Here is a 26,188-nt window from a genome sequence, read left to right as displayed (position 1 = left end):
CTGCTCTGCTCTCTCATCATCAGAGATGAAGTTGTTTTAATTAGACATACAGATTAAGATGAACTTAAAGTGATCATAAAACAAAATCTGAGTCAGAGCAGAAAGGGAGAGTTTGATTCACTTTATTTCTTGATCTGTGTTAACGACACACCATGAACCTTCTACTTCTCTTTCCTCTTCAGAACGCTAATAAAGGCGTCTTTAGGGACGTCCACGTTGCCGACGCGTCTCATCTTCTTTTTACCTTCGGCCTGCTTCTTCAGCAGCTTCATCTTCCGTGTGATGTCTCCGCCGTACTGCCAACAGCAAATAAAAACCCAACACACCCGTTAAACACGTGAGCTCCACCCGGAGGCGAGGCGAAGAAAGAAGTGTTGACTTACACATTTAGCCAGAACGTTTTTCCTGTACGGTTTTATTCTGAAATAAGCAAAAATCACTCATACTTTAGTTTAATGAGCAGCTGGAGTGTGTGTGTGTGTGCTTCATTTCTCCTTTTTACGTACGTTTCTCTCGCTATGACCTTACTTCCAATGGCCGCCTGTACGGCAATCTCAAACATCTGTCTGGGAATGGACTCCTTCAGTCGCTCACACATGGCTTTGCCGGAACTGTATGAACGTGTCCTGGAATGACATCACAGCCCTCGGGAGTAAATGAACTTTTAATGTGTGCTAATGCAGGGTATCTGCAGGTTCAAGGGAGCCAAATTTAAGACTTTTTAAGACCTTTTTTAAGGCCACTTTGACCAAATTTAAGCTATTTAAGCTCAACAGGTTGGGCGGGTAATCCAGTAATCGGAAAGTTGCAGGTTCAATCCCGGCTCCGGACAGAGAATTCTGCTGTTGTGTCCTTGGGCAAGACAAGTAACCCACCTTGCCTGCTGGTGGTGGTCGGAGGCACCGGTGGCGCCTCTGTCAGTGCGCCCCAGGGCAGCTGTGGCTACATCGTAGCTCATCACCATCAGTGTGTGTGTGTGAATGGATGAATGATACAGTGTAGTGTAAAGTGCTTTGGAGTCCTTACTCTGACAGGCGCTATACAAGTACGGCAGTACAAGTACAAGTAAAGTTATCATTTTAAAAAATTTAAGCTATAATTTCCAGCTATTGCCTGGAACCGGTGCTAACCACGCCGCGATCGTGGGATTAGCCGTCCAGTTACCATTAAACTTGCACTTCCCCATGGCGCAAGCTCCCACTAGCTTAACCAGCTAACGTGCTCATCTAAAAATATCCCCCCTTTCACAACCAACCGAACGTGTACGGTTCCGCTTACGCCAACACCGTACACAAAAAATGCTGAACACTAACTAGAAATTCATGAAAATTAAGACCTCTGGAAACTGTATTTAAGGATTATTTGTCATTTTTAAGGATTTTTAAGGCCTTAAATTTGGAAAAGCTAATTTAAGACTGTAGGAGCCATTATTGTTTTGGTTTAGATTAGATTATGATCTAAGTTTATTTTGATAATGTTTTATGTACATTTCAGTTTATTGCACTATGGTTTGTATTTCCTTTGACCACTGGTGGCACTGCGGAGCCTATAAAGGTGTTGAGGTGGCAGTGCACTGGCGTTTTGTGGGTGACGGGAGGTCACACGGTTTTTACCGCTTCATTTTGGTTTTATATGCCACATCTAATTTGCCGTTATAACTTTTCATCATTTACATAAACCTGGACAAGAAATAGCCATTCTGGACCCAGCTTGTGATTGTCAACATATTCAATAAATGGGACAATAAACCCAAATCCGCTTTCTGCCTGGACAATATTGTTGAAGCGAGTCATTGCCTCCACCCGCACCCGAGGGTGACTAAAAGTGGGACTTGATAGTCACTACAACAAGTAAAAACCTGGACCTGTCTAGAATTGGAGGAAGTCGCTTCATCTGGAGCTCATCAGGAAAAGTTTGGCAGGTGCCACACCCGCAGCGCTGTTTACCTGGAGGTTGGATTGAGACGTCAGCATACATCGATCCTTTGTTGGGACTCCAAAGCAATCTAAAAGGTTTGAGGCACAAGCAAAACATTCAAGACATCTCCGGTGAGTGCAGTCATCCTTTTGGGTTAAAGACGCTGGAGTGGAGTTTTGATGCGCTGCGGCCGCTGCGGCCTGACAAGAGCTGATTGCCTGCATAAGAACTGCTAAGGATATTGATGGCTTCCACTCATTAAACTGTTCATTCATGTGCTGATGTCTGGAAAACACAAACGTGACTGTGTCAATACTCGTGCTTTGTGGCAAATTAAAGCGCAGCAGTGCGTAAAATAGCGCGAGGAAGAGCGCCACAATCATCCGTGTTTGCTGAATGGTGTTTTATGAATGAAATGGATTTGGATAATGATGAAACCAATTTTAGAGACAATGAAAATGAAAAAAGACAAAGGAAGTTTTCTGTTAAAGGTTTGGCTTTTGAGATCGAAAAACTGCAAAAGGAGAGGTCTTATCTATTTAAACAAGCCAATAAAATAAAGGCAAAAATAAAAGACCTTTGTTCATCATCTGCCAATTTTATTGCCGTCAAACAACATCTTCAAGGGTTCAGTGCATTATGTAAAAATGCATCTTCACTTCATGACACTTTATTAAAGGAGTTTTCTTTACCCGAAGACGAACAACAGAGACAAAATGCATGGTTTAAAGATAAAAGTGCTGCAAATGAAGCGTTCGTGAATGAAGTGTGCAGTTGGTTAAAAGAAAACGAAGTTTTGAATGAAAATGAAAATGCTGATGATGAGCCCGACGCGAAGGTTGGGGTGAAAGAATATGATGAACATTTTGACCGTGTTAAACCTGAAGATAGTGCGTCAAATGTATCCAAACGGTCGCGCAAAAGCAGCCGTGCGTCTGGATCAAGCACTTCATCCGCTTGTAAATTGGTCATGGCAGAGAAAGCAGCATTGATTGAGAAAGCTGCTGCTCTGAAGAGGAGACACGAGCTGGAAGAGCAAGAGGAAAAACACAGACTGGAAGCGGAGAAATTAAGAAAGCAAAAGGAACAAATGGAGTTGGAAGCACAAATAGCTGCTGCATCAATAAAACTCTCTGTTTTGGAAGGAAGTGATGTGGGAAGGCGATCCTGCTCAAACGGCATGAACTCTTATGTGAGCAAAGGACTCAGAGAACAAAGGCAAGCCGAGTTTAATCCTCAAGCAAAGGAATTTGTGCCAAAAGGTGCCGTCTTTCAGCTGAGCTCAACAGCGCCCCTAGTGTCTGAACCAGATGCTCGACCTAAAACTGTCACACTCAAGTCAAGTGCACCGACTCGATTCAAGCAACAAAAGTTAAAGATGTCCATTCAAAGTGAATCATTACAACCACAATCTTCCCAAAACCAGCAGCAGAACCCTGTGCAAATATTTTCACCTGTGGACAACAATGCAATTTGTGCTATTATGCAAAAGCAAAATGAAATCACAGCAATGCTTGTTCAGCACCAATTATCAGCTACGTTGCCCCAGCGAGAAATTCCAGTTTTTGATGGTAATCCACTACAATGTATTTCATTTTTTAAAGCCTTTGAACATTGTGTGGAGGGAAAAACCAGCAGCTATCAAGACTGTTTGTACTTTCTCGAACAATACACCAGGGGACAGCCAAGAGAGCTTGTGAGGAGCTGCATGCATATGCCATCACAGCAAGGTTACCAAAAGGCAAAAGGTCTTCTAATGGAGCACTTTGGCAATGAACATAAAATAGCAACAGCGTATATGGACAAAGTCATTTGTTGGCCAGCAATTAAAACTGAAGAAATTCAAGCTTTGCAAGACTTTGCTTTGTTTTTAAGAGGATGCTGTAATGCTATGTCTGACATACATTATATGGAAGAACTTAATCTACCATCCTACATGAGGCAAGTGATCCTGAAATGGCCCTACAAGCTACGTGAAAAATGGAGAACTGCAGCCTGTGAACTACAGGAACGGCGAGGTTTCAGGGCAACATTTACTGACATGGTCACCTTCCTTGAGCATCAAGTAAAAATATTGTCTCATCCTTTATTTGGAGACATTTCTGAAACAAGACCGAGTCTTGCAGCAAAGGAAGTACCAAGAAACAAAGGCTCAATAAAGACCAACATCAAAGGAAGCACCTTTGTTACAGCTATAGCACCCAGTGACTGCGCTATATCTTCCCCATCTGTGCTACCAAAGCCACAAGTGCAGCCAGTAGCTACCAGAAGTCCAGCTCCAGAAGCCTGTCCATATTGTGATCAATCTCATTCCTTATTGAAATGTCCAAAGCTAACCAGGATTCCTCAAAAGGATAAAATTGAATTTCTGAAAGGAAAGGGAATATGCTTTGGATGTTTTAAGGTTGGCCACATGAGTAAGGAATGTAAAAATCGCCTCACTTGTGATAAATGCAACCGGAAGCATCCTACAATCCTACATTCTGACAAAGAACAAGCTAAAGCCCAAGAAACACCTGTCAGCAGTGCCCTCGTGTCTCATAAGGCTGATGTTTGTACTGATGGAGGAGAGGACTGTACTCTTTCAATTGTTCCCGTCAAAATAAAATCTAAGAAAGGAGATCAAGTGTTTCAAACTTATGCCTTCTTGGATCCTGGAAGCACAGCAACCTTCATTACCAACAAATTAAAGAAGAAACTAAACGTGCAAGGCCCAAAGATTAACATCTTGCTGCGTACTATGGGCCAAGAAAGGTTGGTGAGCAGCTGTTGTGCCACTGGACTGGAAATTTCGGGGCTACAAAGTAACAGCTTTGTAGAACTTCCTGAAGTTTACACACAAGAAGCCATTCCAGTCTCTCGGAACAACATTCCTCTTCAGAGAGATGTTGAAAAATGGGACTATCTCAGCACCATCAGGATTCCGGAACCGAATGCTGATGTCGAGCTTTTGATTGGAATGAATGCATCAAACCTCATGGAGCCATGGGAGATAATCAACAGTCAAGGCAACGGACCATACGCTGTCAGAACTCTACTTGGATGGGTCATTAATGGTCCCCTGCGAAGCAGTGTAACTACCCAGAAAGGCTGTACAACTGTTTACGCAAACAGGATTTCTGTTGCCAAACTGGAGGAGCTGTTGATATCTCAATACAATCAAGACTTTGATGAAAAAACACTGGAAGAAAAACATGAAATCTCAATCGAGGACAAGAAATTTATGGAAATAATGGAAAATTCAGCTTGTATGCTGGATGGACATTATTGTTTGGACTTGCCCTTCAAAAAGGATGACATTATCATGCCCAACAACCGGTGTGTTATGGCACAACGCCTTCAGACCCTCAAAAGAAAGTTTGAGAGGAACAAAGTCTACAAAAAGGAATATACAGCATTCATGATGGATCTTATCGACAAAGGCTATGCAGAAAAAGTACCTCTTGACCAGATGGAACCCAAAGAAGGAAAAGTCTGGTATCTTCCACACCACAGTGTCTATCACCCAAGGAAAAAGACTTTGAGAGTGGTTGAGCCTGTCTCCCAGACAATGTCACAGCTATGGACTTCATGGCTTCAAGATCCGCCAAAAAAAAAAAAAAAAAAAAAAAGGAAACTTGGAAGAATAATCAACACTTATCCTGACAAAAATGGACTTGTTAGAGCAGTTCAGCTGAAAACGAAGACCGGGCAGCTGGAGAGGCCCATCTCGAAGATCTGCCTTCTTCAAGCAGCTGTATAAGATGGAGAGAAGATACTGCATGGGACTACATGGGACATTTTTTGGCTCCTTATTTTGTTATTATTTAATTGTGCTGTTTACACAATTGGGGCCGGTGTGTAGGAGCCATTATTGTTTTGGTTTAGATTAGATTATGATCTAAGTTTATTTTGATAATGTTTTATGTACATTTCAGTTTATTGCACTATGGTTTGTATTTCCTTTGACCACTGGTGGCACTGCGGAGCCTATAAAGGTGTTGAGGTGGCAGTGCATTGGCGTTTTGTGGGTGACGGGAGGTCACACGGTTTTTACCGCTTCATTTTGGTTTTATATGCCACATCTAATTTGCCGTTATAACTTTTCATCATTTACATAAACCTGGACAAGAAATAGCCATTCTGGACCCAGCTTGTGATTGTCAACATATTCAATAAATGGGACAATAAACCCAAACCCGCTTTCTGCCTGGACAATATTGTTGAAGCGAGTCATTGCCTCCACCCGCACCCGAGGGTGACTAAAAGTGGGACTTGATAGTCACTACAAAGACTTTTAAAGACTTTTTAAGGACCCGCAGATATCCTGTAATGATGGAAGAACAAACCAGTGACATCCATAGTGGTCAACAACGTGCACTTACAGGCGTGGACAGAATTGTTGGTACCCTACGGTCAGTGTAAGAAACCCACAATGGTCACAGAAACAACTTGAATCTGATAAAAGTAATAATACATAAAAATTCTATGAAATATAACCAATATGATGCTTCAACCGAATTAATAAAAAAAATAAACTCGTGGAAAAGGCCTGGACCGCAATGATGGTAACTCTATAAAAGAATGAAAATAATGTGACCAAAGGGACGTGTTAATTCAAGGTGCGTCCACCAGTTAGCATCGCAGGTGTCTACGGTCTTGTAATCAGCCAGTGGGCTCCAGGTAGTCGGTGTGTTTGACACGGTGTGTACCACACAACCCAGACCAGAGGAAGTGAAGGAAAGAGTTACCTCAAGAGATTAGAAAGAAAATGATAGACAAGCATGTTAAGGTAAAGGCCATAAGACCATCTCTAAGCAGTTAAACGTTCCTGCGACTGCAGCTGCACGGATTATCCAGAAATTTCAGCTCCACGTGACTGTAGTCGGGATGTGGCCCCAGGAGGAGAACTGATGACGAATCAAAGAGTTGGATCTAGGGCTGCAACAAACGATTATTTGGATAATCGATTAATCGGATGGGGTCTCGACACGATTAATCGATTAATCGGATTACATGGGGAAATTTTTAAAAACTGCTAGGGAAACGTTATTTCTCTCCTTCCTTCACTTTATTTAACACAACATTATTAGAAAACAGTTCAATAGCAGAAAAACAACATGCCATCACCTAAATTGTCTTATAAGGTGTATAGACAGAGACCCTAAGCTACATCTATCTGTGACCTAAAATGCTTGGTCCAAGTTAAACAGCTTAAGGGCAATTCTCATCTGTTTTGTTTGATCTCATCTGTTAATATTTATTTTAAATGTAATTAAACATAGGCTCAAAATTGATCACTATTTCCAAAACTGACTGAAAAAATACCAAATAAAACAAAAGTAAATGAATGCCATCCTCCTTGCAATGATGCCCTGGGCAACTGCCATAAAGTCACATCAAGAAATGCTGCTGATCATTCCAATGATCCCAAATAGACTCACATTAGGCCACATGAAAGCAACTGAACCCAAAAATATATTAACCAGTATATAACTGCACTCTCACACAACACACCTGCAGCAACAGTTAGAACTCCTCCCTCCCTTTTAAAAGCGTTTTTGCTTCTGAGGACATTGTGGTTGTAAAACCACATGCTAGTAGCCTGGCCCCGGTGTGATCAACCAGTTTCTGCGGGAATGTGACGGCGGAACCAGGGCCAGATTAACACTTTGTTGTACCCTGGGCAACAATATTCAAGGGCTCCATCATCACGACCCGAGGATCATCATAATGTGGTCACATACAGAATATTTTACTGTAATATGCAGTAAATATACTCAATACTTGAATGCCTGACAACACGTAACCCGCCCAGAGTAACCTTTGACCCACCTCGAGTGGACTGACCAATGAGGAGAGGGTCTTAACTTGAGGCCCTCTCTTCATTGGTCAGTCTGCATGAGACTGACTCTCAACTGACGTTCAGTCGTAGGCAGCGAAGCGTCTCTGTGCAGCGCAAAAGCCCGGGTGGACAGTTTGTTTAATGTAGGGTGACCATATTTCCATTTCCAAACAAGAGGACAGGGATCTGTGCCTATGATGTCACACTATGGCAACGCCACACAAACCATGTTGGGACCCATTTTTTGTAAGAACTAAATTAATATCAGATTCTGCCAATTAAAGGGCTCTAAAACAATTCATATGTAAATATTTTGCATATTTAATGCAAAATCTAATTTTTCTGCTTTAGTGCTGCAACAAGGTTTTATTAATAATAAATTATTATACCTTTTGTTTTACTACAGCATCGGTAAGCTTCCTGTGCACAGATTATTAAGGATGCTTGTTTCAGATGTGAGATTAGACGATAGGATCAATGAAAAAATAAGTTGTCACACACTCCATGGAAACTTTCAGAGAATCCACAAATAGTGGCTTTCAAATGGTTTTGTTACTTTTTGCAAGTTTAGAAAAGCAGCAGATGAGACAGCATGTCTGATAATTTAGTTTTTCATCTGATAATATTAGAACATGTCAGTAATGTCTGAGGGGCTTTTATAAACACTGTATAACTAACACTCCTGGAGAGGGCATGAATTACACAGAGGCTTCTGGGGAGCCCAGTTATGGGGGGGGGGGGGGGGGGGGCATTTTGCCTTGGCCCCCAAAATGTCTTGAAACGGCCCTGGGTGTGTGACTGAGTTTTGAAGGTGACCTGAATTGTATCAGATGTATAAATATGACATGTGTATAACTTATTGTTTTTTACTGGTAAAAACGTGTCGTGGAGATAAATCTACCTACATTTTACTTTTCAACACTTTGTTTTGTTTTCTTGTTTTTATTTAACTATTTTCCTGTCCTGTCTGTCTCTCATCTTCCTGCATCTCCTCATAATTCTCCAGAAAATCTGTTGCCTGGATTCTTACCTTTTCACCTCATCAGTTACTTTTGAGCAGATCAAAGGGATCTCCTGACCGAAAAGCGCAGAGCGCGTTTTCGATGCTGCGTGAGGTGACATCACCACAGCACAGGTGATGAGCTCCGCAGTAGCAGAGCGCTTCAGGCACAAATAAGACGGAAAATAGAGAACATGTGCGGACATGAACGATCGTGTGCTAATTATAGTTTTTTGGTTGCGCCACTTTGAGAATGGACCGTGCGCTGGAAGCAGCTGCCTGGATCGCTGCGCGACAATGCGGAACCGGTTCGCAGCAGCGCAAGTCTGCCGGCTCTCCCTCGCGCTGATCTGACTTGCTCTGGTCTGCGCGCAACGGCGGGAGGGAGGCGGGGCGCTTTTGGAAGAGTTGTGCGACACAACGAATCGATGACGCAATTCGTTGCCAACGCGTTTAGTAATCGATTTTCATCGAATTTATCGATTCGTTGTTGCAGCCCTAGTTGGATCATCCGAATGGTAACAAAAGAGCCCAGAAAAAGTTCTAAAGAGGTCCAAGGTGAACTTCAAGCTCAAGGAACATCAGGGTCAGATTCGTCGTCGTTTGAGCCAAGGTGGGAGATGACCAAGGAAGACGCCGTCGTTGAAAACGAATCCTAAAAAAGCCAGACCGGAATGTGGAAACACCGCATGCTGACAAGCCACAAAGCTTCTGGGAGAATGTCCTCTGGACAGACGAGACAAAAACTGAACTTTTAACGAGGCACATCAGCTCAATGTTCACTAATGGAAAATGAAACATCCAGAAAAGAACACTGTCCCTACTGTGAAACATGGAGGAGGCTGTGTTATGTTCTGGGCTGCTTTGCTGCATCTGACACAGGGTGTCTTGAATCTGTGCAGGGGACATCACAACACTCGGTCTGGCTGAGCGCTTCCTGGAGAAATAATAATGAAATTATGAAAATAATAATGCGTGTTTGGAGGAACGTCCTCCGACCTTCTCTCTTGTGTGAGCAGACAATGTCTCTCTCTCTCCCCCTCCCTTTCTCTCTCAGTTGCTGATCAATCAACAGCCCAAATCCAACAGAACCGATTGGGCTGATTCGGTTCGGGTTTGGTCTCAGGTTACAACTCCGACGCTCAGCGCTGCAGTACCACATAAAGGCGGACCTAATGAGCCATTCCCATCTGTACCGGGTCGGCCCGGGCCGGGTAGCCCCGGTCGACCCCAGCCTGGCCCGGTTGATTCCACACATCCTTGCCTAAAGCCCATGTGGGCTGATTCTACCCACCAATCAGAGGCTTGCTCTAATGGAAGGTGTGAATTTGCTGTCAGCAGTGGGTGTGTTGGCCCTGGTCGGCCTGAAGCAGACCCCCTCGAGAAGAGGGCTGAGAATGAGCCTTGGTTGGCCCGGAAAAATACCAGGCCACCCAGATATGTAAACAACCTACGCTACCCGGCCCGGGCCGACCCGGTACAGATGGGAATGGCCCAAAAGTTTCCTACCCAGTAAATGTGGAGAACACCCGCTCTGACAGATGTGGATGCCACACTAGTGCCGCCAATTATGGAGTACTCTTCTATGATGCAGAATCGTTTATGCCTGCATCGCTTTGATTATTTTCCTCAGCTTTATCCTACACCTCCGGTCCCGTCGGGGGTGCGCGCGGGGTTCGGGGGCCACCAAGAGAGCGCTCATAGGCCGCACGTGGCCCGCGGGCCGCCTATTGAGTACCGCTGCTCAAAACCATCAAGGGATTCTAGAGAGAAATGTGCCGGCCAGTGTCAGAAAGCTCGGTCTCGCCGGTCTTGGATCTTGCAATGTAACAATGACCCAGAACACACAGCTTGTGGCATCGCCACAATGGATCAGTGTTAAAATCAAAGAAACTATTCAGTTGCACAGAAGATAAGATAAAATGGTCTAAACAAGTAGCAGAGTATAATTGTAAAACTGCGCCACTGTGATTTTCTTTTCCACTGTATGTAATTGGGTTGGGTGAGTCGGGGTTGTTTATTTGTTTATCAGTGTATTTGTGTTGTTTACCACACCCGAGCTATTAAGAGAGGGCTGCGTCAGGTGTGGAAGAGAGGAGCAGAGAGGACAAAAACGGAGCATGGTGCAGGTGTCAGCGTGGATCTGCTGCAGCATGTGATTGGTTATCAAACTAAAAGTCTACCACGTACCTGAGTGGAAAACTCAGTAGGTCTACGGGGGACTGTTAAAAATAATAATAAATAAGATTAGGGGTTTAAGCCAGAGAGAAACCCCCGACGATCCCGCACTGGAGCGTGCCGGGATACCTTCGCTCTCCAGCTGGATGAGAGGAACCACCCCAGCTCACCTGCCTCACCGCCGATCAGCGGAACCAAATCGGTGGATGGACTGGGTCATCGACTGCTGAACCCGGTGAGATCGACCCTTTTTTATTTTGTGGTATACCACTCACTGATTTTCTATTTTTTGCTAGCGGCCGCATATTTCCCCCCTTTTATTTCTTTGGACTGCTTCAGTTGCATTCGGGTCGGTGCGTTGTGCACCAATCAGAGACTTCCTAAGCGCATTATGGCGGCGCGGTAGATGGGACATTTAGGGGATTCATTTCCAGGGAGTCTGGCTGCATCAGGACGGGAGACCGGGACCGATCTCAAGTGGTTGGTGTTCCGTGTCTTATTTGGCGGGGAAGGTTGTATGGAAGCCCTTTGGTGCCAAGAGAGGGTGATCCTATATTTAAATATGTTGGGTTCAAGGGTTGTTCTTTCAGAGTACCCTCATGTGTGAATTAGCAGTCCCCCTCCTGGACTACAGTTAGGTGGGTGATTGTTATAAGCGAAACACACCTAAGAACAGCCAAGAGGAAAATATTGGACTATTCTAAAATGGCCCTGACCTCAATCCTATGGAGCATCTTTGGAAGGAGCTGAAACACGCCGTCTGGAAAAGGCGCCCTTCAATCCTGAGACAACTGGAGTAGTTTGCTCAGGAGAAGTGGGCCAAAATACCTGCTGAGAGGTGCAGAAGTCTCACTGACAGTGACAGGAATAGTTTGATTGCAGTGTTTGCTTCAAAAGTTTGTGCAACAACATATTACGTTAGGGGTACCATCATTTTTGTCCAGGCCTGTTCCACAAGCTTATTATTTTAAATAATTCTGTTGAAGCGTGGTTGAAAAGCAACGTCTGACTTTCATTGGCTAAATTTCTATTTTTATTTATCATTACTTTTGTCAGATTCTAGTTATTTCGGTGACCACTGTGGGATTTTCTTTCTTTCACTGACCGAAGGGCACCAACACTTTTGTCCACATCTTTACCTGCTACAGATCAGATCTACCAGTCACAGGGTATCTGCAGGTTTAAGGGAGCCAAATTTAAGACTTTTTAAGACCCTTTTTAAGGCCACTTTGACCAAATTCAAGCTATTTTTAAAAATGAATTTAAGCTATAATTTCCAGTTATCGCCTGGAACCGGTGCTAACCACGTCGCGAACGTGGGATTAGCCATCCAGTTACCATTAAACCTCCCCATGGCGCAAGCTCCCACTAGCTTAACCAGCTAATGTGCTCATCTAAAAATAGTCCCCTTTCACAACCAACTGAATGTGTACGGTTCCGCTTACGCCAACATCGTACACAAAAAACGCTGAATACTAACTAGAAATTCAAGAAAATTTTATAGAAATAAAAGAATCTTGTTTATTGGGTCATTTAAGACCTTTGGAAACTGTATTTAAGGATTATTTGTAATTTTTAAGGATTTTTAAGGCCTTAAATTTGGAAAAGTCAATTTAAGACTTTTTAAGGACCCGCGGATACCCTGCAGTCAGCTGGAAGACACAAACGTGCAATGTCAGTCTACAATAGTTTAACCCCCCCTCCCAATGGATCGATGCTCTACTTTCACGCAGCCAGAGTGTTTAGTTGTGTGTTAAACAGCCTTTGATCAACAGCGATGGAACCTGAAAGTCATGTAACAAAACAGGTATAAAGCTGTTCTGGAGCTGGGGTCTACTTTGCTGCTGTTGCAGCTACATCTCCCCACTCAAGAGACAATAAAGGACATTTCTATTCCTTTCCAAAGATAAAACAAAAGCTTTTTATATAAAAAATACTTAAATGAAAACAAATGGGTTTAAAATAATATCCACATTTTAAACAAAAACAGTGAAGGGCTGCTGTTAACAGTTAGAACGTAGCGGCACGTTTTTTCTGTTACGTCTGACTGGTTCAAACCTCCAGTAAAACAGCCTTTTTATGCCAGAATGACTCAGAGAAGCTCGACAAAGAAACTCTTCTAAAAGCATCAAGTACTGGTCTGGAAGGTCTAAAGCAGAGGACCTGAGATCACTTTGAAAGGTTGAGCAGAAGGTCTGGCTACTTGGAAGGAAAGGGAAAAGAATGAATGGAGGATAGATGTTTGTCTTTGTTTCAGGGGCGTGTCCAGGGAGTGGCCTGGGGTGGCACATGCCACCCTTGGAATCTGATTGGCCACCCCAGGTGCCACCACACTAATTTACCTTTAAATAGGCTTTTCATTGTCCACAAAAGGATTGGGGTAAAACAAAAAAAGCACAACCATTGGTGCCACGCATGCACAAAATTGTGCCTCACCTGGGCCACCCCATTTAAAAGATCTGGACACGCCGCTGCTTTGTTTAGTGATACTTGGATGTAATATTCAATCAAAAGCAACCTTCCGATGAGTCGTTTTAACCATCTCATAAAATACCTGTGAATGATGGTGGTGAGCTCTTCCACTGGTTGCCCATTCAGCAAAATGTCCATCTTTATTAGATCAGCAGCCTGGTAGCCAGCGTTCTCATAGTCAAAGCTGCAGGAGAACAATCAACACAGAGCGGAAGATCTTTACCGAGAACAGAGACCTTTCTGAGGAAAATAAATCCAGACGGTTCTTGGTCTAGCGAATGGTTTCCTCCCAGAGGACGGCGAAGAGCTTTGGACACAAAGGAGCAGCGACTCAACTCTGAGCTCCCTCAGGAGGAAGGAGCTCCTCACCTCACCGCTGAGCCAGAGGCCCTCTGGATCATGATCTAAATTTTGTAACAAATGGACTCAGTTTACTAAAGCAGGCTCTTCACTGCAGGAAAAGAGGACGGTCTACAGAAGAGGTCCTGAGGTTCAGAAAACAACCTCAATCTGAACACCAGCAAAACAAAGGAGGTCACTGTTCATTTCAGGAGGCACAGCACCAACTTGGACCCCTTCTACACCAGTGTGGGTGTGCCGAGATGGCCCACATCTTCCAGATGCTTGGTGCCCTCATCACCAATGATGTGCCCTGGTCCCACAGCACCACAGCAGCAGCTTTACTTCCTGAATGGCCTCAGGAAGAGAGTCCACTGATGTCTGTACAACAGTGTGGTATGGTAACTGCACCGGGGCAGATACAGCTGCCCTCTCCCCGCACTGAATGTCATCAAGGACAGTCCCACCCTGGCCATCACCTGATCCACATGCTGCCTTCAGGAAACCGCTGCAGGTGTGTCAGCACTTAAACCGACTCAAGAACAGTTTCATTCATAACTCCTTCAGCACAGGAACCTCACATCTGAACACTTATTCACTACGCTGCAAATCTGATTCAACATTAACCTCCTTCATTCTCTCCTTGATTTTTACAGCACCTTAGAGCAGAATACCCCCCGCTCATCAGTGGGTCTGTGTGGAGTTTGGTGTCCCCACATGAGGGGAAGCCGGGATGGAAGCACAAGGTGCCAGCTCAACCCACTGACCCACAAGCCCAGGTGAGAGGACAGACCAGTAAATGAAGAGCTTCACCTACAACACCAAAGACCAGCGGCCTCATTTATAAACCTTGCTTGCTTTTGTAAAAAGAAAAGAAAAAAAAAAAGAAATCCGAGTGTGAAAACTGTGAGTCAGCTCCTCAGCAAGCTTTGTGATTGATAAAGAAAAAATTGTGCGCATGTTTTGAAGCAGGCGTGAGCATATTTTAGCGATGAGAGACCGGCGCCGCGGCTGGTGAGATGATGAAATGGTCAAGTAAAGCTGCATTTACAGACGTGCTGCAGCATGTCCTGCCCTTTGGGCTGAATGAAAGTCCATAAAAAGTTCCCCTTTGATCTGGAACATCTCGGCGATCCCGGAGAATCACAATGCAGCAATTCAGGATGGCATCAACGATTATTGCCATCTTCCTCCTTGCCTCCATCTGGCCACTTGATGTTAATTTTTCATGACTGCCGTGATTCCACATGGTGTACAAGCACCTGAGTATATATATTTTTTGGGTTGCCATGGTTGCCCATGAGATGCCACAGATCAGCTGGCCCATTTATATGTAGAGTACTCATAAGGTCCATTTACGGCAGAAGGTGGGACATGATCCAAAAACACCTGAGAAGGTCAGGCGTGATGTTCAAAGCAGAGACTGCATGCAGCCGTGTGTAAGCAGAGTTTTATAAGTCGCATGAGAAGTGAGTTTTTGCTGAGTTTTAGTAAAGATTCTACGCAAAGTTTTCCAAACGAGGTCCCAGAGCCGGTCTCCCCTTGAGGCAGAGACTCACACATCCAAGCTTCTCCTAGCTGAGACCCAGGAGCTGGCTCCCAGCCCCTCCACCACATCACGGCCTAATGGCTTTTTTGCACAATTTGGCTTCAGTTGATCTCATTTTTAGGTTAAAATGTGCAACAAATGAAATATCTGATAAGCATGAAGGACCGAAACATCAGAATGTCCAAAGTTTAGCAGACAGGACTGTCTGGATTTTACCTGGCGTATCCAGATGAGAGAGATTTGAGAAGATCGTAGAAATCCACGACTATTTCATTTAGAGGGAAGAGATATTTCATCATGACACGCTGGTCATCGATGTACACCATGTTCTTCTGGACCGCCCTGCGATTCTGAAACAAGACAAGCCAGGATGTCATCAATCCCATGTGGATGGAGAGCCGTTTCACAGAGGAGACGGCTGTTCTTACAGCACCTTCAACTATTTTATCTGGTCATAGAAACTGTCAGGAGCTAGGGAGCTGCTCATCTGCTCCACTCTAACCCAAAGAGACGATTTCTGTCAACAAAATAAAAATAAAAGCCTTTGGTGACGCTCTCTGGAGAAGTTCTGAGGACAACCGGAGCTGCAGGTAGGGGGCAGCAACGAGCCACCGTATCAACAAGAACAAGGACCAGTACAGTTAACCAATAGTTATCTATGAGAGCTCTAAGGGAACCCATGTGGGTCAAAAAGATGGCACATAAACACTAATATTTGCATGTTTTGGTGCGACAGAGGCTCAGCGGTAGCCCTGTACTCAGTGGGTTGGTAGGGTCAGACGTATAAACCATCCCTACCTGGTGGTGGAGGCCTCACCTCTGCCCAGGGCAGCTGTGGCTGTGATGCAGCTCATCACCACCAGAGTGTGAATGACTCACTGTAGTGTAAAGCGCTTTAGAGTCCTCTGACAAAGAAAGGTGCTTTACAAGTGCAGGTGAGTCGTCATTGAAAACCCACTAATATGTGTGGGTTGTTTTTGTTGTGGGAGTTTCTGAAAACATTTTAAAAGAATGAAACTTTTGCGGCCTTGAGGAGAATCTAAAGCCATTCAAAAGTGTTTAAAAAACACAACTTCCACTGTTATCATTTATTAGAGATAATAAATAAAAACTTAAGTGGAAACGACAATCGGGATCCAGACGCTTGCAGAACCTCCAGCCGAAAAAAGAAAAACACTCCCAGATAGAAACCATCTGGTTTTAGAGAAATGTCGACCCACTCTCTTCTCCTCTCTGAAGGTTCTGGACTTTGACCGGATCGCTCCAGAAACTTGGTCTACACCATGCTAAAGGTCTTCCGCTGATCCTAGCTCTGTTTTATGACCCAGTCTGGTCCAATCTCCAGCTGCCAGACAGATGGACTCTAGAAGACGAGTTCATGGTGGAGCCCAACCATCAACTGTCTGGTTTTAAATGGCCTGTATTCACTTACGGAGACCTACGGCCCCCTAAGGCGCTATTCAATACAACATTTATTCGCTTGCACATGCACACTGTAGCCACAACAGTCCCTGGGTCGCACTAACAGAGGTGCATTATGGGTAAACTCAGAAGTCTTGTGGCTTAAGCCTAATTTATACTTCTCCATCAGCTCCACGAGCGAGAGACACGCACGCACGGGCGGAGACGTTTCGCCTTCGGACTTCTCCGTCTCCTGGAGAGCGTTGCAAAGCAATTCCCCACCAGGACAGCAGAGGGCGTAGCGCTGTTCTGTGGTATCCTGTCACGTGTCCGGTCCAAGATGGTGTGTTAACATTGCGTTTTTTTTATTTAAGCGACTTTTTAACACGGACAAATTTGTCACATCCTCCTCAGCCTTCATGTGCTCGCCACCTCTAAACCAACGTTTCCGTCCACGAATAAAACGCTTGCTTTGACTCCTCCAGTCACGGGGGAATAAAACGTTCATATTTTTTAAAGTTTTTCCACGAGGTATTCTTTAAGCGGCTCCCTTTCTGCCGCTAGTTATCCCCGGCTCTTTATGTTTTTGAGGGCCCAATGGCGGCGCTGCAGACGACAGCGGCGTCCTGACCAATCACAAGCTTGCATTCTCCGTCTCGACGGACGGATGTTTAGAAAAGAGAGCTCGACTCTGTCTGTCCTCGCGAGGGCTCTCCAGCAGGCCCGCGACGCGAGGATAGATAATGGCGTGGCGTACGTCCATCCTGACGCAGACGGAGTATAAATCAGGCTCAGTCAGATGAAACTTTACTAAGCCAGTTTTCCTCCAGCTGTCCTGTCACCACCTTTAACCTTAACCCCATGACCGACGTTATAGATTCAGCCCAGATTCATTCATCTGCCTCCTCCTCACCAAGCAGAGGCTCATGATCTTGCCCGTGTACGCGTCCGGAGCCAGAATGGTTCCCAGCACCATGGGCTCCAGATACTCCGCCACCACCGACCTGTCCGGAAAGTGAGCCGGGTTCACGATGGTTATCTCCTCACTGCCATGCTCCTGCAGAGACATGAAGATGTAACCATCAGCTGGTTGTAGGGATATCCTACAAAAACACATTTATTCAGAAATATGAAAATTAATTAAAAAAGAGGATTCGCTCCCAACTATCGTGGCCAGAGCGGTATCCAGGTTTGATCTGCGGTCTCTGCAGAAAGCTTTTGATCGTTCCTCTAAGGATTTCCCATCAAATATCCCACATTTATCATTCAGGATAGGCAGGAAGGCGTCCCAGAGACAGAAGACAGCCTCCATCTATTATTCATTCAGCTGTAATCAGCTTTAGCCAAACTCGGCGGACAGCGCTCACTTTGATGAGTCTGGCCGAGGAGAGGACGGCCTTGTAGGGAACGGTGGGGGCAGTTATGATGACGGAGGCATTGTACTCCTGCTCCAGCCTCTGATTGAACACCTCCATGTGGAGAAGACCCAGAAATCCAAGCCTGCAGGAGGACAAGAAGGTGCAGTTAAGTTTTAGCACTGCCACAGATCCAAGGGCTCTAAATGACACCTAACCGACAGCCTCACACCCTTTGGTCTGGTGATTTTAATCGGGATCACGGTTAAACCCGACAGACATTTTGTCCCAAATCATTTTCAAGTTCCAGGATGCTTGAGTTATTTTCTGAAATTTTGATTAAAAACTTGGAAAACTCACACCCAGAACTCTCATTACTGTTTGGATGTTTCTAATTGAACGTATGCTATCAGACCTCCAGCCAGCTCCCAGGGCCAGACTGCTGTCCTTCTGCACCGTCACACTTGAGTCATTCAGGGTCAGCCTCTCCATGGCACTGCGGAGGGCGGGGTATTCTGACTGGTCCACTGGATACATGCCTGAGGAAATGGAAACCAAAAAATAAAAGGAGTGCACATTAGCAGCAAACAGGACTTAGTGATTGCACCATGCTGGCTGGAGAAACACAAAATGCACTTAAAGGAAACCACAAGCGGTTAACCCACAGGGAGCTTATCCATCATACAGGGATACCAGTCCCAACCTTTAATGGTGCCCCAGGTTGTAATGGGGTTCATTGTAATAGGATTACATCATTCTGCACTGGAATCCAGAAGCAGCTGAGGATGAGGGCAGCTCTTACCAGTAGGGATGTAAGAAAATATCGATATGGCAATATATCGTGATATTTTTTCCAGCAATATTATATCGATATTCGAAAGCCGTGTATCGGAAATATCGATATGGCAATATATCGTGATAGTTTTTCCTGCGATTATTACATCGATATTCGAAAGCCGTGTATCGGAAATATCGATATGGCAATATATCGTGATATTTTTTTCCAGCAATATTATATCGATATTCAAAAGCCGTGTATCGGAAATATCGATATGGCAATATATCGTGATATTTTTTCCTGCGATTATTACATCGATATTCAAAAGCCGTGTATCTAATTCTTGAAAGAATTTACATGCAAACTTTTATGTATTTTCTTTTTGTTTTGTGCAATTCAATCGCCACCCGCTAGTTGGCAGCAGTGTGCAGCGGGTTTTGTTTCCACCATTGAAATGTAAATCCCTCCATCATGGTTCAGATGCCTCATGTTAAACATGTTACGTATCAGTTTGGACTGTTTATTGAACATTCTTACAATAAATTCAGTAAAAAAATTGCTTGTAACGTCTGACTGAATGTATCGCAATACATCGTGATACATCGTATCGTCTCCCCTGTATCGTGATATGTATCGTATCGCCAGAATTTCAAAAATACACATCCCTGCTTACCAGCAAACACCATGGCCTTTGCAGGTTTGAAGCCTGGAAGGGCTTCAACTGGCTGATTCTGGAGGTGGAGTGTGTCTCCGATCTGGGCCTCTTTCACATCCTTCATCCCTGCTACCATGTATCCCACCTGGCCGGCAAACCTAGACAACAAGATCATGCACCGTGGAAACCGTTCTCAAAACATGATAAGACGTTTGTATTTAAAGACCAAGCGCATCGAGAAACCCTTTTTACTTATTATTTTTGAAAAATGACCCGTCACTCTGAGTTTAACATGCAGGCAGAACGTGAAAATAGTCTTCTACATCCATCTCCTGCATTAGCCGCAGACAGAAAATAGACGAGGAAATGCTCGGACTAGAAAAGCCACTCTGACCTACGTCATATCGAAAACTAGCATTCATGGTTGAACCCATCTGGGCTCACGACGGGGAAGGCTGCTGTCGGTTTAGTGTCCAGGAAACCGCAGAGAACGTGTTGGCTAGCAGAAGCTAACCGTTAGCATTAGCAACTCCACCACTCGGCACAACTTCAGGCTTGTGTCATTTGTGGAGATAAAACAATGTTGCAAACAGAGTCAGTGGTAGAGTCACACTGCTGTTAGCCAATCAGAGGTGAGATGTCCAAATAACAGCAAATAAGACTTCATCTACAGTAGAGACCACTGCAAATGTGTTGAAATAACAAGTGAACTTGGTCTTTAATCATCAATGTGCAAAAACCTTAAGAAGTTGTAAAAGTCTAGAGGCAGAGACTAGTTTACTGATGGTTTTATTGTATTTGTCTGCCAGCTTAGGCCTGGTTCACACTAACTCTAATCAAATCCCTGCTTCCAACAGTCAGAAGGACGCGTTTGATTACTGTAATGGCTCTAAAGACAATCTTATCAGATAATCCTGCTGTGTATGGTGTGTTAAGAGTGCTCTGCTCTGATTGGAAGCATGTTGGGACTGTTCTGATCTAGGGCTGGACAATATGGAAAAAAAGGCTCATCAATAAAAAAATCCTACTCACCAATGATTATTGATAATTAGAAAAAAGCGTATGGCTTCGAGGAGATTCTGGTCCACCATCAGGGATCTCAGGAGGGGAAAGCAGTGTGCTACCAGAACGGTTTACAATGGTGATGGTGTGCTGCTGACCTCTATTCAGGACGTTGTGGATCGGTGGGCGGAATACTTTGAAGGCCTCCTCGATCCCGTCTTCCAGTGAGGAAGCAGAGTCTGGGGCCTTCAGGAGGAGCCATGTGGTTTTCGTCCTGGATTGAGGATTGAGTCTCTGTTTGATGATGTGGTCCTGTTGGCCTCATAAGAAGGTGATCTCCAGCTCTCGCTGGAGTGGTTAATAGACAAGTGTGAAGCAGCTGGGATGAGGATCAGCTGCTCTAAATTCGAGACCATGGTCATGAGCTGGAAAAGGGCGGAATGCCTTATTTGGTCATTTGAATCTCGGGGTCTTGCTCACGAAAAATGAAAAATGGAGCGTGAGATCGATAGGTGGATTGGTGCTGCGTCTGCAGTGATGCAACCATGTACCGGTCTGTCGTGGTGAAGAGAGAGCTGAGCCGGAAGGCAAATCTCTCGATTTACCGGTCGATCTACGTTCCTACCCTCACATATGGTCACGAGCTTTGGGTAGTGACCGAAAGAACGAGATCACGGATACAAGCGGCTGAAATTAGTTTTCTCTGCAGAGTGGCTGGGCTCTCCCTTAGAGATAGGGTGAGAATCTCGGTCATCCGGGAGGGGCTCAGATTAGAGCCGCTGCTCCTTCATGAGAGGAGTCAGTTGAGGTGGCTCGGACATCTGGTCAGGACGCCTCCTGGACGCCTCCCTGGTGAGGCTTTCTGGGCACGTCCAGCTGGGAGGAGACCCAAGGGTAGACCCAGGACACGGTGGAGGGACAATGTCTCTCACCTGGTCAGGGAACGCCTTGGGATTCCCCGGAGGAGCTGGCGCAAGTGGCTGGGGAGATGGAAGTCTGAGCCTCTTGGCTTAGGCTGCTGCCCCCGCGACCCGACTCCGGATAAGCAGCTGAAAATGGATGGATGGATAAAAAATGTAGAACATGTGTTTTAAGTGCAGCCCTGGCCATTTTATGTCATAACTTTATGATAAAACAAGTTGGCTGTATTCCGAGACTTGATCTTTATGGATTCTCCGCAAATTTAGCAAACAGCAGTTTTTATGTCGGACAAAAGTACTGCCACGATGGTGAACCCCGGTAACCTTGTTCTGGGACTATTTGCTTCTACTCTCCTCGCTGTGACATCTTGTTTAAGTGACATGCTGTCTGTAGGTTAGCAAAGGGAGGGTGTGCCTGGATCAAGGTTTTTGATTGGCTGGGAGTGTCATGAGTCTAGTATTAAACTACCTGATAGGCTATAACAACAAAAGAAACTTTTTATTGACCCATTTTTTCCTCTATTGAATCACACGTCTATCGATAGATATATCCTTACTGAATTATTGCCCAGCTCTACTCTGACCATAAACCTGGGACATCAAACGAGTTGGATGATCTTGTTCCGATAGCCGAGGACATCAGGACAAACAGGCGTGCTACCAGTTGAATGTGACGTGTAGCCAGTCAGAGAGCGCGTTGATAGAAGCACGCAGCACAATCCTCCTCACACTAGATCTCAAGGCTTCCCCGTTTATCGAGGAATTGTTCTTAAGAGGAATCAGTTTGTGTTTAGCACACCACACACTGCAAGACCAAAACTCTTATCTGAGACGTTTTATCACCACGTGTGTGGTCTCTCAAGTTTAGACAAATTTTCAAGACAGTTTTTAAACCCTGTGGTGTGAACCAGGCCAGACATGAAACTCAGGACAGCTCAGAAGTCTGATGGTTTTGTACATCTATAAATATGAATGGGTTAAAAGTGAAATAGTAGAACTTGGGTCAAACAAAAAAGTTGCCTTTAGGTTTAAGATTTTCTAGAAAACAAACAAAGAAGCTTCTGATGGGAGTTTTGTTGTTGGAGACACAAACGTACAGTTTCTGTGTCGGGTGCTCATCTGGTCTCAGAAGACCCAGCTCGTTGACCTCGTAGGTTTTGCCGAGATGCGCCGACACGATCTTGTCCCCTTTGTTGACTCGCCCTCCAACCACAGCGATGTTTGCCACCACTCCTCTGTAGTGGTCAAAGTTGGAGTCAAACACTAAAGCCTTAAACGGCTCATCGATGCTCCCTGTGGGTCTGGAGGGAACAGATGAATATCACAAGCTTTCACAAAAGGAACAAAACAAACGGTAAAACACATTTTACCGGGGAGATTCTTACGGTGGGATCCTTTCCACGACCGCCTGGAGAACCTTTTCAACATTCATTCCCAGTTTTGCTGAAATCTAATAAAAAAGGAGGCGTTTTCATGAAAAGGCCTTACGCCGATGTAAACGAAGGCTCACGTGTGCTCCCTCTTACCCTGATGCATTCTTCCTTTGGAATATCAAGTACTTTTTCTATCTGTGACTCCACTCGATCTGGATCGGCGTTTTTCAAATCAATCTGGGGAAGAAATGTCAGAATCACCTGCCTCGTGCAGATGGAATTACCCCAACAACAAAAGGACAGAATGTACCTTATTTATCACAGGTATGATGGCCAGCTGAGCTTCAAATGCCAGGTAAAAGTTGGCAACGGTTTGAGCCTGAATCCCCTTCACAGAACAACAAACCTGTCAGCTAATAGCAATCGGAGATCACAAACACAAGTACGCACAAGCAGAACAAACGAGCAAATACCTGATTGGCATCAACAATCAGCAGGACGCCCTGACATGCAGAAAGTGAGCGAGACACCTCATAACTGAAGTCAACGTGACCCTGGACAGAATGAATGTGGTTTTGATGTTGAAAGATCCAAACGATGAGTACCTCTTCTTTTTGTCTGGGCGCGGTTCCGCTTACCGGCGTGTCGATGAGGTTCAGGAGGTACTGCTGTCCCTTATGGTGGTAAAACAGCGACGCCGTCTGGGCCTTCACAGTGATCCCTCTCTCCCGCTCCACCTGAAGCTTGTCCAGAACCTGCTTGTTCTTCTCAGTTTTTGCAATCGCACCTGTCCCCACCCCCACACTTCATCAGTGACTATCACTGGTGCTACACGGCTTTCTGCTGACCTACACGGCTTTACATTCACGTTTAAATAACTTGTGGTACCTGTCATTTCCAGCAGCCTGTCAGCCAAGGTGCTTTTCCCGTGGTCAATATGAGCCACGATGCAGAAATTCCTGATTCTGTCCACGGGGAACTTGGACAGGTCAACGGCTTCCTTAAATCAGAAGGAAAAGAGTCAGCAGCAGCATTCCAGTGAGTTTAACAGGTAAGACAGCCAATACTGGTAGCCAGTGATGCTTTCAGGTACCTGAAACTGTCAAACAGCTCGTTTCCCCTTCATGTGATGAGCTTATAACAAAAAGTGACAGAATTCTGTATTGAAGGGCAGAATTGAGGGTTTGGAGGAAAACGAGGCAGGTGTGGCTTGCTTTTAGCACCCCCTAGTGTCTGTTTGTGGAACTGAGAGCAAAACCCTGCTTGTTGCTGTGCGTTCATCCTTTCAACACCTGAATCTATAACAGCTGAAATGTCTCCCAGCCTTCATTAGTGTCTACAGGAGCAATTCATCACTAAATTAAACAAATCAGCCGTGTTCATGATCTAAAACATGCAGGAAATGTGCTGGAAGCTGACTGCAGCACCAAGTCCCAACAGACCACCCTCCTCAGGCGGGTGGACGGAGCTGGATAGAGGTTATCCAAACGGAAATGTAGAGAATAAGCTCAAGAATGACTGTGTCAAAACAAGAGTGTGCATCATTTGAAAGTGGGCATGTTGTTGAAATAGAAAAAAACAACAACTTTGTGGTAATAAACATCCCAGCTGCTGCTGATCACAAGACAGAAGAGAGGATAATTGTGTCCGGATGTGGACTGGAGATTACATTTTACAGCAGCCTGATTAACATTTATTAAATATCTCGTTAAATGCATAAACCTTCACCTCTGTCTTACATTTAGCCTGTCTTATCCTTAGGTTCATAGCCTTTCAATCCATGCTATCAATACTATAATTGTTGTATATATAACTATTATGTAGGAAAACAGCAATACATATGGTCCAAGTCTGTCTGAGCTGTAATCAGCATACCTCAGAAGCAGCACAGCAACAGATGCCCTCATTGATGACTTTGTATCCAGAAAAAGGAGATGTGTGCAACTGCAGAACGCGTCTTCCATTGTTGAAAGAGGCTGTTCATTGAACATGTGCCTACTAAGTTGTAAACCTAAATGGCATTAATAGGTCGTGGTTCTGTTTTTGATTTGTCAAGAAGTGCAAAATAAATTCTTTTTTCTAAACCTTCACAAATCACAAACTTTGTTTTACAGAAACTGCTCTTTAGGTTTGAAAAAGTCTAGGTGTTGTAGTTTTTATATAAGAGCAGATTAAAGATGATTTTTCTAAGAGTGACAACACTCATTTACTCCTTATAAATTTCTCTATAATTCTAATGAGCTCGAATGCTTTTTCGAGAATGATTTGTTTTGCAGAGCAATATAGATACCTGCAAGCGTAATGCAATTTCCAGTAAAGCGACAGTTGTTTATGGAAAGAAGAAATTTGATGTATATTTTTAAAGCCATAAATGAGATTTATCACTCAAAACAAAAATAAATCTAGTTTGAAGTGTTAAACCAGAGGCTAAATTGACATTTTAGCTATTTAATTTGAATTGTTATTTAAGACAGTCTAAATCAATCGCAGAATCATCGAACAACGTTGTCTTTCCTTTTTTTAATTACCATACTAATTTAAAAATTGTTTACGTGATACATTTTTAATAGTTGCTTTAGGATTTTCCAACAGACCACTCTCTATATGCGTCCACTTGTTAAGAGAAGTTTATTCCAGATGTTTGTTACCTTGTCAGGTTGTGTGTTGATCATCCTGAAGCTGCTCGCTAACACAGGGAGACCTTTCATCCAGCGGTGTCGGAACACTGCGTAGCTTTGGGTTTTCCTTCTGCACATTTTAAACTGCAACACACGTTTCAATAGTGGCGGCATTTCACAGAACCGTTTAGCCAGAGAAAGCGTCATGTCTTTCAGCGTTTTAGCCTCACAACGTAAACATGTAGCTAAATGCTAGCTAGCAGCGCTGCACTTTTGTAACAGTTTGACGTTTAAAAAGCAAAAATCATAAAAAACACGAGCGGGCATTCAGTATTTGGTCCAGACGGATATTTAAAAAAAGAGAAAACGAGATAGATATAACTAATCCTTATTAACCATGAGCCCTCAGGAGGATGACATTTTAGTTGACAGGTCAGCGCACAGACTTCTGGGAAATGTAGTGTTTTACTAAGCTAATGCGTTTAACTGAAACAAAATTGTATTTTTAAAACCAGTAATCATGATGCCGGCCAATAGAATAAAATAAAATGTGAGAGGTAATTTAGCCACAGCAATTTTAGAATGACCCGATAAGATTAGTTATTTGTTTAAATACACAGATTTATATAACCAACAACGACTATCTGTGGTATTTAAACCGTTTTTATGTTATTTTTAATATCTGAAAGAGGCGTCAAAGGTTTTTCTTGTTGACATAGTCTTTGAAAGAGATTGACAGTGTGACCCCCCCCCGATGGAGGATAAAAATGGATATCAGTTGCCATGACAACGAAGCTGCCTCTTGCA

At 44.2% G+C, this 26,188-nt stretch overlaps 1 protein-coding gene across 2 annotated transcripts; it reads right to left on the bottom strand.

The window, feature by feature from the left end:
* Positions 1-106: 106 nt before the first annotated feature.
* guf1 (GTP binding elongation factor GUF1) lies at positions 107-25,837 on the bottom strand. 2 transcript variants are annotated; one of them, XM_015949141.3, is made up of 17 exons: positions 25,412-25,837; positions 23,652-23,763; positions 23,402-23,550; positions 23,237-23,317; positions 23,074-23,151; positions 22,917-23,000; positions 22,776-22,840; positions 22,488-22,691; positions 19,487-19,626; positions 18,451-18,574; positions 18,048-18,180; positions 17,594-17,737; positions 15,496-15,629; positions 13,474-13,575; positions 507-626; positions 384-420; positions 107-296 (listed from the first exon to the last, which is right to left on the bottom strand). In XM_015949141.3, exons 1-17 carry the CDS (start codon positions 25,586-25,588, stop codon positions 162-164), a joined length of 2,019 nt encoding a protein of 672 aa, XP_015804627.1. In that variant the 5' UTR covers positions 25,589-25,837; the 3' UTR covers positions 107-161. The 2 variants fall into 2 exon arrangements, with proteins under 2 accessions (XP_015804627.1, XP_054594169.1); XM_054738194.2 differs by lacking the exon at positions 13,474-13,575.
* Between the last annotated feature and the right edge of the window lie 351 nt (positions 25,838-26,188).

This window comes from Nothobranchius furzeri, chromosome 1, assembly GCF_043380555.1.
Source record: "Nothobranchius furzeri strain GRZ-AD chromosome 1, NfurGRZ-RIMD1, whole genome shotgun sequence".
Lineage (NCBI taxonomy): Eukaryota > Metazoa > Chordata > Actinopteri > Cyprinodontiformes > Nothobranchiidae > Nothobranchius > Nothobranchius furzeri.
Note: the sequence above shows the minus strand (reverse complement) of the source record. Positions and strands in the feature narration are given on the sequence as shown.

What these genes read in the sequence shown, in the direction of transcription:
- guf1 (XM_015949141.3), bottom strand. Translation starts at nt 25,588, where the DNA reads ATGACGCTTTCTCTGGCTAAACGGTTCTGTGAAATGCCGCCACTATTG. An exon ending in CCTCGGCCAGACTCATCAAA is followed by an intron (nt 17,738 to 18,047) that starts GTGAGCGCTGTC and finishes ATGTCTCTGCAG; the next exon opens with GAGCATGGCAGTGAGGAGAT. An exon ending in AAGGTCATAGCGAGAGAAAC is followed by an intron (nt 421 to 506) that starts GTACGTAAAAAG and finishes TGCTTATTTCAG; the next exon opens with AATAAAACCGTACAGGAAAA.